Source organism: Lottia gigantea (assembly GCF_000327385.1).
Source record: "Lottia gigantea unplaced genomic scaffold LOTGIsca_61, whole genome shotgun sequence".
NCBI lineage: Eukaryota > Metazoa > Mollusca > Gastropoda > Lottiidae > Lottia > Lottia gigantea.
Window position 1 is genome coordinate 563078 of NW_008710086.1, and position 13282 is coordinate 576359.

Sequence of the window (13282 nt, forward strand, 5' to 3'; positions counted from 1 at the left end):
TATATGTCCTTTTTCGTAGTTTTACTTCTGCAATACGAATATATAGATTCTCTGCATTATTTAGTTTTCAAAATTGAAAAAAATCCATTCGAACACTGGTTAAATCTAACAAGTGCACATAATTACAAAATTTCTAAAATGAATCTTTTACAAAATATGATTGTATTTGATGGTGAAGGTCGTTACCATAGTTACTCTTCACATAGTCAATATGTCTGCAACTCAAACTGATCCTGTTCTTCTGGTTTTTGGACCCAGACACCCAGCCCCGACAACTGGAATGCTTTCATCATATTCATCTTGGCAGACTGGTAATCCAAGACTAGTTTCTTGGCGTCAAGGTAACACCGAACTTGATTAATGTCAGTAGTTACCGTATAGGATGGAATTTTTCCGTACAGTTTCAAAAACTCTTTGAAAAGAGAGGCTTTACAAACTTTAGGTGGCTCGGAATTCTCGGTTTTACCCGTCGTGGCGTTGACGACTTCTAATTCTGGATCTCCCACACACCAGCTAACGCTGAAACTGGGTGCTTTACCCGGCAGACGACTCTCTGGACTGTTGATTCCACTCAGGAATGGTCGATTTAAACGGAAAGGCATGATGAGATTTTTGATGTTTTCGATACGACTATATACGGCACGAGAAAGATGGTCGCTATGATACAGACTGCCCAATATAATGCTGTCCAAATAAATCGGCTTAACAAAATGGCTGACCAATGAACCTGAAATGACAAAAGAATACATTTCTAAATTAAAAAGTATTTTCCAGACTCCAAAAAGGAAGAATTTCTCAAAAATCATGTGAAGCATTGGTTAACACAATTTGTGATCCACATAAAAGTTACATCATGAATATGTGATCAGAGACTTTTCTAGGAATCATTGATTGGTGGGGATACTGAATTGTCTAGGAAAGCAAGTTAAGAAGCCAGTGGGGAGGGTCCACAGCCCCCCTCACCCCCTGTAGAAACTCTACTGCATGTGAATATAACAAAATCAACAGCTATGATAGTCTAAATACACACGTGGTTTCAACTGCTTTTCTGACACGAAATTGAATGTCACACACAGTAGATAACAAGGATGATATTTGCAAGTTTCTGATGTAACATTTTAAAATGTCAGCTTTCTGTTAAATTACAGTAAAAAGTCAGTAATTACCAATAAATTACTCTCATTATGTAAAGAATTAAAAACTTAAAGATACAACATGTTAAATTGGTTAAAATATTCCGTTATCTGTTTACTTGGTTAAAGGCTATATACCACATAGAAAAAAGAGCCAATTTCAATAATCATCACCAATTACAAGAGCAGATATATCTAATTGGGATGACTACTTTAAGTTTTTTCGCTCTAAGCATTTTTTTGCCCATATTTTATGAAATTTTGTAAAAATTGCTCTTTTTCCAGGCTGGATATACTGTTTTCTTGGGTCACTAGTTTTGGGGATTTTTCACCATGACAAGAGCCCCACCCACAATGCAGTCAACAAGGTGTAGACTTAACTTACAGAGTTGTAATATGTTCAAAACTACTACTTCAGATTCTGAAGAATATGGACTTTCATTTCATATATTGAAATTATATTATATTATTAAAACTAACTTCACAAACATTGCTCTATCACTAGAGCTTATGCCTATATGCCTGTGCCTGTGCTTTCGTAACATTACTTAACCACAATGTTACAACCTAAAATTCCTATTATCTAGCATATCTCTTTATTTGTGACCTTGGCCAGTGCTTTACAAAGTAATTTTATGAATGCTTAATTCTAAAAAAGGGAAAAGCCTACCGATTATTTAAAATGTAATATATTATTGGCTATTAGGAGAGAAAACTTATTCATAAATCCTGTTCTAATAAAGTTCACATCCACTCCCCCGTTCAACAGATAACCAGTTTCACAATAGAATATTAATCCTAAAATCTTAATCCGAGGGAACAATTTATCAAAATGAGCTGTTACAACCAACAGTAATGGAGGATTAAGAAAGCCAATTTTAAAAACACTTAAAAGTCATTTGATAATTTATATCTTAAAAGCCTTGCTATTTTATGAGTTAACAAGCGTACAACATGGATTATTGATTGCTGCAATTTTTTTCCAATAATTGTTGCCAGTAATTGCCTGTTACGTCAATCTAAAAACTTCAATGACAGAGTCACAATTATCGATTTATACAAAGACATTTTTATAACGCTAACCAATTCAATATTACATGCTTATTCTCTTAACTTGCTGATAGAATTAATAAACCAAATCAATTTTATCAAATATGCGGACTCTCCGCAAGTGCAATTAATAAGAGGACCCCATCTTACTAAACTTAAAGAGAAGACTGACTGAAAAGCCCAAACCTTGTAAAAACCATTAAAAGAAACACGTACAAGACCAAAATATCTTTTAACTATGATGAATTGTATTAAATTTAGTTTTCGTTGTTTTCTTTAACCTTCATAAAATAAGATGTTTTGGGATTTTTTTTGTCTAAAAACGACTTGCTGATCTAGAAGTATTGGACAAGAGTTTCGCGTGTTTTTTTTACGACTGTAGATTAATCCCCCAGACATTAAATATTTATTGTAGACTATGTTATCCAGATCCATTAGGTGACAAAATTTAATTTCTTTCTCTCGTGAACGGCATGAATATTTTATATTTTATTCCAACTTCGATTGTCACTTTTTCCTAATCAGTCAATTTCTCGCCGCGGGAACATTTCCCGCAAATCAAATTCCCATTTGAGAGTTTTTTTTTACTCCCACATTAACCCTGGTAAATTATTGAATTTAGTTTTTACGCTTACAGATCGTAAATTGAATATATTGAACATCCAAGAGACGAAATTGGCAAAACCAGGCAAAGTGAGAGCTGAGAAATAGCTATAGTCTTAATGATGTATAAGAAATGAAATTCCAAGATTCGTTAATTTTCATGAATCGTGGTTTAATAACTAGGCTATAAGATTTTTATACATACCTTGTAAACCAAGAACATTCCATCTAGCTATCTTGTCACTACACGACATTGTCAAGAGTCGTTCCCCTTGTAAAACTCCGTCCCACGTCTGTGTTGTACCGTTATTACTCACAGGAATAGTTCCCTCCCCTGATTCTATTTTAGTTCTCAATTGACCACGAGCTTTACGATTGGGATGTCGATCTCCAGCTTTCATTTCTGCTTCATGGGGGGAAAAAATACGAGCGTCACCACACGGAGCAGTGTTGATATATAAATGAAATTTTATATTCTCTTTCAACTGAAAACCTGCGTCACCATTTCGTTCGAATATTGAGTTTTCCGCCTGTCCGTCCAGATGAAGTTGTAGTTGAGCATAGAAGTATCGCAGCAGAGATCTCCGCGCGATAATTTCTGCGTGACAGTCATTTAAAGATAAGCCTTGTCCACTCATATATTCACCATTGATACATTTGGTTCCCGTGGCAACACTGATCACTTCTGCTGAATTTTCTCTCGTCATGACGAATCCCGCCAAAACTTTTCGTCTGGCATAGCGACTGGTGAAACCGTCTGTCAAATCACCAAATTTATTGATAACCATGTTGGCAACGGAATCTGCCAAGTGAGCTGAGATTGGACTCGATTCATCACTAAGAACAGGCTCAGTTCCTGGAATTACAAAAAAAATAACAACATATTAATCAAGCCATAAAAAAAAGTAGAAAATAAGAAATGTTAGGGCGTATTTTTTATTCGTATAAACAATATTTATTTATTAGCATTGGGGAACAAGATTTCACTTAAAGCAGGGTTTTTCAATTTTTTATTTCTATTACCCTTTTCAGAATCCTGGATTGATTGCATTACCCCTCGACCCTATAAATCTTTACTATTTCATGATTTTCTCTTAGGTTTTCTCTGCAATCTTTCCTATGTTGGAGAATATAGTCTGACTGAATAGAACGACTTGAATTATAAATTTCCAAAAATTTTATGCTCGACTACAAAGCGCATCATTACTCCCAAAAATCCAATATTACACCCATGGGGAAATTACCCCCAGGTTGAATTGAAAACCCCTGACCTAAAGTACTCTCTCCTTGGTCCTATTTTTTCAGCACTTTATTGGGCCAAAGAAGACAAAAGAAATGTTAAAAACAGGTTGTGTGCCAACTTTGTAGAAAAATGGGACTAAATCCTTGTATCCCAGTGTTCCAACAGTATATAAGATTTTATTATTATTATTATTAAGTTATTTTTTCATGTCATGTCAATTCTTCACACCTTATTTTTATATCTCTCTCTCAAATCACATCAAAATAAACTGATATAAAAAACCTTCAATTTTCTAGAAATTCTTTTAAATAAATCAATAAAAAAAGAAGATATAACTACGATAAAATATAATGGATTCGGAAATAACGTTAAATATACTGAAATCGACCAATCAAATAAATTCTCGCTAATGATGTCTTCTGTTTCACTGAACAGTAAGACGTTTTCTGTGTCATATCAGTTTAAAAAGTAGCGGTCAATAATCTTATTTAGCTAATAAACTTCCAACGTCTCGTAAAAAAACACAAAATTACATTCGAGTCATTCGCCCCAGCTTGGTATAAGTGTTATTTAACGATCTTTTCTTTTATTAGCCGGCAGAAAAAATCAATTTGATATCCGTTACCCAAGACAATTGTCAAACTTTATTAGATTTAAAAACAGACGAGGTAAAATATCAAATTTGAGAATATATTCCAGAAAACAGGCCTATTAAGTTTTTGAATGGTATATAGCAATTATGACTACCAAATATAGACACAGTTTTATAGAACAACAATCACTGGTTACAGTTTTATATAATGTTTCTACGCTTTTTTCCCCGTCGTCCTCAGGCACATCAAGAGGCCTATCTTGTGGTTCAATTATGGTTGTGGATTTGAAATGAAAGAAAAGTATCTTAGCTTCTCCTGAAATAACTCAGTGACTAGTTTTCTAAACTATGTTTATATTTTGTAGTATACACGTGATATTGAGAGATTTACTTGGTGTATTTTCAATTATCTATTGAAAAGTCAAAAAGCTAAGATAACAGAATTAAAGGTTTTGGTGACAAAATTCTGAAAATTTGACTACTTCATAAGTTATAAACAAACGAAATTCATAAAACAAATGTGGCTAATGAAGCAATATCATGCAGTGCGCATTTAGGGAAATTTTGTCCAGATATTCTGGATAAGTAAAGAACTTAAAGTTTAACTCGCTACAGTAAGATCTAAGCGCATATTATATATTACATCATAATTACATTATATTTTCTTTACTGTAGAAAATCGTACAACTAAGAGAAACTAATCGTATTATCTGGTAGATTTCTACAGAGTTAATTACCACATAAACCTATTTTTAACACAGAATTAATTTCTAAATCTCACGATGTCTTCCTAATATTAGGTTGTTAGATGATGAACAAAAGTTATCAAATTATTTATTAAGGAATATTAAGATTCAATTTGTTTTTGTGTCTGTACAGAAGATGATTAAATTTTAAACAATGATAATAACGCTGACATCGTGTGAAAATAATATCAACTAACTTTTTTTTTTATATCAATCTATAATTAATATCTAATAATACTGACAATATTGTTTAAAACAGACACGGAAAGCTGACTCAGACCGTAGAGGTTTTATTTCAGCGGTATCACATCACAGTTTGTAAAACAAAATTACTCTTTTTCTATGATTAAAAATGACAGTAATCAAGGAGGATGATGTGGAAATCAAATTAAATTGTATATTTTTAGTGAGATATTGATTGCTATATTATGTTGATGTAAGGCCGTATACCTGACTCTGTATTCTCGAAACCATCTTATCGCTATGATATCATTGTGTACAAACTATAAATAATGTTTCTAGACCTTTCGAAGATTGGTTTGAGAATACAGGGGCCTTGTCATTTTATTGTTAACAAATTGAGACTAATTATTCATTAACATCCAGGCCGAAAGAAAAACAGTTCAATCAATCAGTTTTGAGTATTTTGTTATGTAGTACAGACTTCAAGTTTTCAAAATTTGTTCCTTTTTTGACCAAATAAATTAGGCCCAATTAAAATAGAAAGCAACAAACAGAAAGTTTTTACGTAAATTATTTATTCAAGTCTTAAAAAGTCTCAAATTCAGGGAAAATATACCTTTAAAATGTCAGAAATCAGAGATAAAACTTGAATTTAAAAAAATCAAAGACAAAAAAAATAGAAACTTGGCACACTAGCAATTAGTTTTGTGTCGGCTTAAAAATAAAATATCTTCAAATGTAGGTAAAAACTATTTTATAAAATTCAATTTGACCTTGACCTTATTATTCCAACTCATTGAGACGGTTTTAAATATATCTACAAAATATACGCAACAAAATATTATTTTAACAATTTGAATTTGTCTGAATTATTCTGGTTCCAAGTGATTAAGATCTGTTTTTCCCAAATAGAATTCAAGAGGATCTTAAAAATATAGAGAAAAATCTGAAATTTCTGGAATAATTATGGCTTTGTGACCCAAAACAAATTCTGTACTTTTCTCTCAAATATATTTTAAGATTATCTTAAAAAATGTCAAGTAACAAAATTTGATTTAAAACTGAAAGATACTTACCAGGCGTGCCGTGAAAATCCATGTTAAATATTTTCTTTAAGGAAGCCTGAGCTGCTCGGGCCTTCGCTAATTTTTTATTTCGCCCGGACCCAGTAAACATCTGGTTGTCAACGGTAACCGACATTGTAAAAGTTTTTGAAGCACTTTCTCCACTTTCTGACACAAATTCATATTTTAAATTGGGTCGAAGTTCATTTAGAATCATCACTGGATTCTTTCCTGTTGGTTTAGTTGGTATCGAACGTCGAGCTGGAGGTAAATTCTGAACTCCGTTCTCCGAATGCACTTCCATATTTTCATCACTTCCGTGACTCCCGTTTTTCTTTCCTTCAAAATCGTTAAAAAGACTTACGATAGGTTCAGCTTCGTCTGATGTAAAGTCAGTGTTCACGATTTGACGTCCCATGGCGATGTGGGCCTCAGACGCATTCGGAAATTGAACAAAAGAAGTCAAAGCTTTTTCAGCAGCTTGAAGTTTCGCTAATTTTTTGGTCTGGCCCGCACCTTCGAACTTGGTGTTGTTGACCTCAACAGACATAATGAAGGTGGGTGCGTGAACAGGACCTGTCTGAGACACAAACTGATATTCCAGACCAGGTTTAATCTCATTTAATTGCATCAACGCATTCTTCGGTCTGATTGGTCCTTGTATCTTTCGCTTTTTTCCGTGATGGGAGGATTTATCTCCCTTACGTTTACCAAGCATGGTTCCGTCACCGTTCTGATTTTCTGTCGAATTTGGTGTTTCTGCTAAAACTTCATCTTCTGAAAAGGAGAAAAGAATATTGATTAAACCTCTATGACTTCCAGTCTGATGTTAACCTCACCATGGTTCAATATTTTTCAAACCCTGTAGCGCCCACAGTTCTGGCATGAACAGATATGGTTTAATACAAGCAAGATACACCCACATAAAAATCAAATCTTGGGATGTAACTCCATAAAGAATTGTTGTGCTGTGCTAAGATCAGAACTTATCCAACATCTTGTGAATATAAGGCAACACACTTGTCATATTTCAAGATCACAAGCCACTTATAACCTATTTTCAGTATATCAAGGGCTGTAACTCTGTCAAATTCCTCATGGATATCAGCACCACATTTTATAAAAATCTGAAAGTTGCTTGAGAACAGATATGTCTGATTTCTTGTGGATATAAACCTACATATAAAATATGAGAAAAATCTGAGAAAACTTGGTTTCTTATAATTTGGACCTACACACAGAATTTGATAAAAATCAGACAACAACTGTGGCCTCAATTGCATTCACAAGTCATGTTAAATATATATTCAGTATATCAAGGGCTGTAATTCTATCATTATTACTCAAATTGTACCTAAAGTTGAACACGTCCGAAATCTTGTGGTTTAACATAACATAATAGACTGGTCATGTTTCTATTTGGAAACTAGCTGTTAATATCTTTGCTAAACTCTACATTTACAGGCCTTCGTCATTATAACCATTGTTCCTTTAAAACCATAAAACATTTTTAATTCTGGCGTTGCTTTATGAATCATAATTCTTATTATTGACGTAAAGTAGTTTCAAATAGAATTAAGAAATCTTATGATAAATTCTACCATAATCCATTATAAGACGCATTTTAATCAACAAAATGACTTTTTCTAATGTACATAGACGTAGGCTGAATAAAAAGGATTTTAAAATTTGTATTGAAGAAAGAAAGAAACTAGAATAGATTATATAACAATATAATTCAATTGATGAAATTTTCTTTTCTATTTTTATTTCACAATACTTTATAAAAACATCAAAATATGATCTGATCCGAGTTTCTCTTTGTCAAAATACATTAAAACTAGTTTACAGATTCATAATCAAATCTTGAAATTGAAATGAAGGTTAACATCTCAATGTTTGATTTTATTACATCTGATTAAAATACACAGCCTGTAGCACACAGATCTCCGTTTATTGTCCCATCCAAGCAACTAAACGCACTTTCTATGTCAGCTCCTCCAACCTACATCAGTGGCAGGTGGAAACCAGTTTAATGGCCCATCAGACCGACTAGACACTTAACCATGGCATTCCCTCCACCCTGCATCACTGACGAGGTAAAACCAGGTTGAAAATTCATCTCAACCTATATCCTATGTGGGATTGAACTCTGGATCCTCAACTTAGAGAGCAAGCATCTAACTCACTGAGCCACTGTGGCTCTATCGAAAATACAGTTATTTTATAAAGACATAAAAGGATATAAGGATAATATGCTATTAAACTAATCAACATGGAACAAAAGACTAATTATAACTTTAATTTAACTTACAGAGACAGTAACTTGGTATAAAAATATTAAAGAGACAAGCCTAATGACGTTAATTAATATTAAAGAGACAAGCCTAATGACGTTAATTAAAATTAAAGAGACTAATAGGGAAGGGAACAAGTATATAGTAGAAATTGATATCTATTTTGTATAGAATAATAACATTACTGCCCCTTAACATGCTATATACCCTGATAATCTAAGCTTAAACCCAACATTAAACAAACTAGTTTCTTATCAAACAATTGATCTTATTTAGTACAAACTCAAACTAATAAACTTCATCAGGGATCTTGATACACTGAATTCACCAGTAAATTAAATATTCATCCTATTTTATCAGTCAAAATCCACATAATTCTTCCATTCAAAAGTTTTTATGGTCATTTCACATTATTTTAAATTCACATCAGATTGAATTATATCAAAGAATTATTCTGATCCCCCAAAATTGAATCTTAAAAGTTTATCATCACCCTCGGTTTCACTTTAAATATTCTAATATATATTTTAACAATTTCTCACATTATTCTCAACTTGTAAATTATCACAATTCTGATAAATTTTGAAAAACAGATTCCTGGACTCTGGTTGTCTTGACAACAAAAATATAAATCAATTAACATACCAGTTCCACAAATATTTAAATTTTCAAAAATCCTCATCTTATGATCAGGACTGGAATAGAACTATCCTGAATATTTTCTGATTTTAAACTGTTTTTAAAATATTGTCTGCTTTTCCAGCCTCTATTTCTCTCTTCGTCTTTTCAACTTAACAAAATAACCAAGTATTGTTAATAAGCTAAAATAATAAACACACGATAAAAAGATAACAATACAACAACATGACTTTCCTTCCACAATAAATCTTTATCAATAACTACAGGGGTTTATAATACAATATTTATAATGACAGACATTTACATGTGTAATTTTAGGTCTTTGGTCAATTTTAACCATTACTGTCCAACCACAAGGTTTTGAATTTCATTTTTCATTTGAATTGAGTCTTAGAATATCTTCTGGTTGATGAAAATTTCAACAAATGAAAACTTAAGTGAAATATGATTATACAGAGGGGAATTTTCAGCACAAAATGTGGGTCAATTTCAAGTGAAGTGTCCTGGAAGAGGTCCATGTTTCTATGGAAGAGGTCCATGTTTCTATGGAAGAGGTCCATGTTTCTATGGAAGAGGTCCATGTTTCTATGGACATGAATACAATACAAGACAAATTTTATTTTGAATATTTGTAAAATGAAAGAAGATATTCAATGATATTCAGTTGACTGTGGTTGGAGAGTAAAATCTTTACAAGATGGCTGGTTTCCATCTAAAAACACACTTACTCACAAATTATATAAAAAAACCCAAGAAATCAAGACGTCTTGACATTGGTTTGATTAAAATAACTAATGACCAGTTAAGACGCAAAAATATTTTATAACATTTAGTACACATGACCCACACTTTATTCCAATTTCATCATATTCCTGAAGAAATGTAATAAATTCTACAAATATTCTTCCAATGAAATCAAAATTCAGATCAAAACACATACAATTATTCATATATTACCATCTGAACATTGACAAATATTTTTTAATGTTAGTCAGACATCACTGGCAACTTTAGCCACCTACCTCAAAATGTCACGATATCCCTGATATGTCAAAATTCCTCAATATATTTCTACTGAATTCAAAACACTTAGAAAATTCCAAAGGCTCACATAATACAAACAAATGATTTTTCTATCAACATTTTCAAAGTTATTCAGAATTGACCGGCTGACAAGTTAAAAATACCATAATAGCTTCTAATTGATTTAAAAACTCTCCAAAAATCACCAATTAAAACCTAAAGGCTTGATATATATTCACAGAATAGAGTAAGATGACTTTTCTGTTCTTTTTTGCAACATTAGTCAGTCATGACTGGTAAATATACTCACATGAAAATCCCTGAAAATTTTTAAATGCAATCACAAACCCTCTTAAATGTCAGAACTAAATTCCAAATGTTCTGAAAGTTCTTGAACAAAATTCCAACAATAGCTTGTACCAACGACCAATAATAATAACCACTTTCTAACTATGTTCATTATATTTCTCTTCAAACATGGGTCCTGTGGGACCGACAATTTTAGCCAGAATCTAATTAGAATTCCTATTGAACAGCAGTAGCGTCCCCTAGGAATTTCTGCTTCTGACAAATTAACTGTTAGTTCCATCATTTTAAACATTTTTTAACAATTCCTGAAACTCTGTTCTGTACAACTTGTCTAAATGTTTATACAATTATTACCAATTTTCTCCAATTTTAGGCAACTTTTCTTTTTTTGTTTATAATTCAAGATCTGTAGAAACATTTTATTTCTTCAATCTATAGTTTAATGTCATTTCTTAGTTAGAACAGTAAGCCAATCTAGAGGATGTAAAGAAAGATGAATTTCAGATAGCCAATCTAGAGGATGTAGAGTCTTTAAAATCTCCGTTAGCCACCCTGGAGGAAATGAAGTAATTTAAATCTCAGATAGCCAATCAAGAGGATTTTAAGTCTTTTATATCTCTGTTAGCCACCCTGGAGACTGTAAGATAAAATCTCCGTGTCAGTAAGCCAACCTGGAGGATGAAGAGGATTAAAATCAGTGACAAAATAAATACAGTAAAGATCAGAGTTGAATGTAAAATAGATTTTTACAGATTTAAACCTGACCAGTGAGATTAAGTTTACAGGGTGAACTGTCTAGGCTATATAGTCTGTTTTACATCTTCTATTAAAGGGATTATAGAATTATTGTTTTTGGAATTTCAAGATCCACAGACGTCTGATTGAAAATAGGCCTAAAGGGATTGTAAAGATTTCTAAATTTTGTATATTTATCAGGGACACTGATAACATCAATTTACCTCTTCCAAATTTTCAGTCAGACATCTGTACTTGGTGTAATATATTCCATGAAGATTAAGCTTTCCATAATGTCCAATCTAAAAAGGACTAAGCTTTTGAAATACTAATGTCTTAAAACGCTTAGTTTTTTGGAGAATAACATGAAAAATAGACGTCTGACTGAAAAATACAAATTATAAATTGATAGACTTAGTCCTCAAGTTCTTATAAAGCCAGTAATGCAGTATAAAATACTTTCTGACAGTTGGTCAATTTTCTATCAAGGGGATGTTGAGAATGGCCTGTTGATCTGAGTCCTGCAAGAAACATGAGACATAAAAACAACCAATGATAAAAACTTGTTTAAAGTCTGTATCATAGAAGTTGAATTTTGATTGAAAGAATTTTAATGAAATGACCCCAGGCCATTTTAACTTAATTTTTAATTCTTTAATCAATTCGTTAAGTAAACATATAGTTGTGTATATATGTAATTCAATTATAATAGCTTGTATAAAACAGTAACATACACCCATAGCAGATGTTACAGTCCTATAACATACAAATTTTCTCATCTGGCTAGCAGATTGCTTATTACAATGACAGTTTTCTGTGGTCAGAATGAGACTAGAGTATACCAAACTATCGTGTCTAACTAGCTAGAAGATTGCTTGGTATAATGACAGTTTTCTGTGGTCAGAATGAGACTAGAACATACCAAACTATCATGTCTAACTAGCTAACAGATTGTTTGGTACAATGACAGTTTTCTGTGGTCAGAATGAGACTAGAGTATACCAAACTATCGTGTCTAACTAGCTAGTAGATTGTTTGGTACAATGACAGTTTTCTGTAGTCAGAATGGGACTAGAACATACCAAACTATCATGTCTAACTAGCTAGTAAATTAGATTGTTTGATACAATGACAGTTTTCTATGATCAGAATGGGACTAGAGTATACCAAACTATCTAGCAGATTGCTTGGTACAGTGATAGTTGCCTATAGTCAGAATGGGACTAGAACATACCAAACTACTGTATCTAACTAGCTTGCAGATTACTTGGTACAATGACAGTTTTCTATGGTCAGAATGAGACTAGAACATACCAAACTATCGTGTCTAACTAGCTCTCAGATTACTTGGTACAATGACAGTTTTCTATGGTCAGAATGAGACTAGAACATACCAAACTATCGTGTCTAACTAGCTAGTAGATTGTTTGGTACAATGACATTTTTTCTGTAGTCAGAATGAGACTAGAACATACCAAACTATCCTGTCTGTCTAACTAGCTAACAGACTGTTTGGTACAATGACAGTTTTCTGTAGTCAGAATGAGACTAGAACATACCAAACTATCTTGTATGTCTAACTAGCTAACAGATTGTTTGGCACAATGACAGTTTTCTGTAGTCAGAATGAGACTAGAACATACCAAACTATGGTGTCTAACTAGC

General features: G+C 32.5%; 1 protein-coding gene across 1 annotated transcript; it reads right to left on the bottom strand.

The window, feature by feature from the left end:
• Positions 1-206: 206 nt before the first annotated feature.
• Positions 207-7332, bottom strand: LOTGIDRAFT_128560 (hypothetical protein; the record flags this gene model as incomplete). Its single annotated transcript, XM_009064235.1, has 3 exons — positions 207-727; positions 2992-3642; positions 6627-7332. 3 exons carry the CDS (start codon positions 7330-7332, stop codon positions 207-209), a joined length of 1878 nt encoding a protein of 625 aa, XP_009062483.1.
• Positions 7333-13282: the final 5950 nt, after the last annotated feature.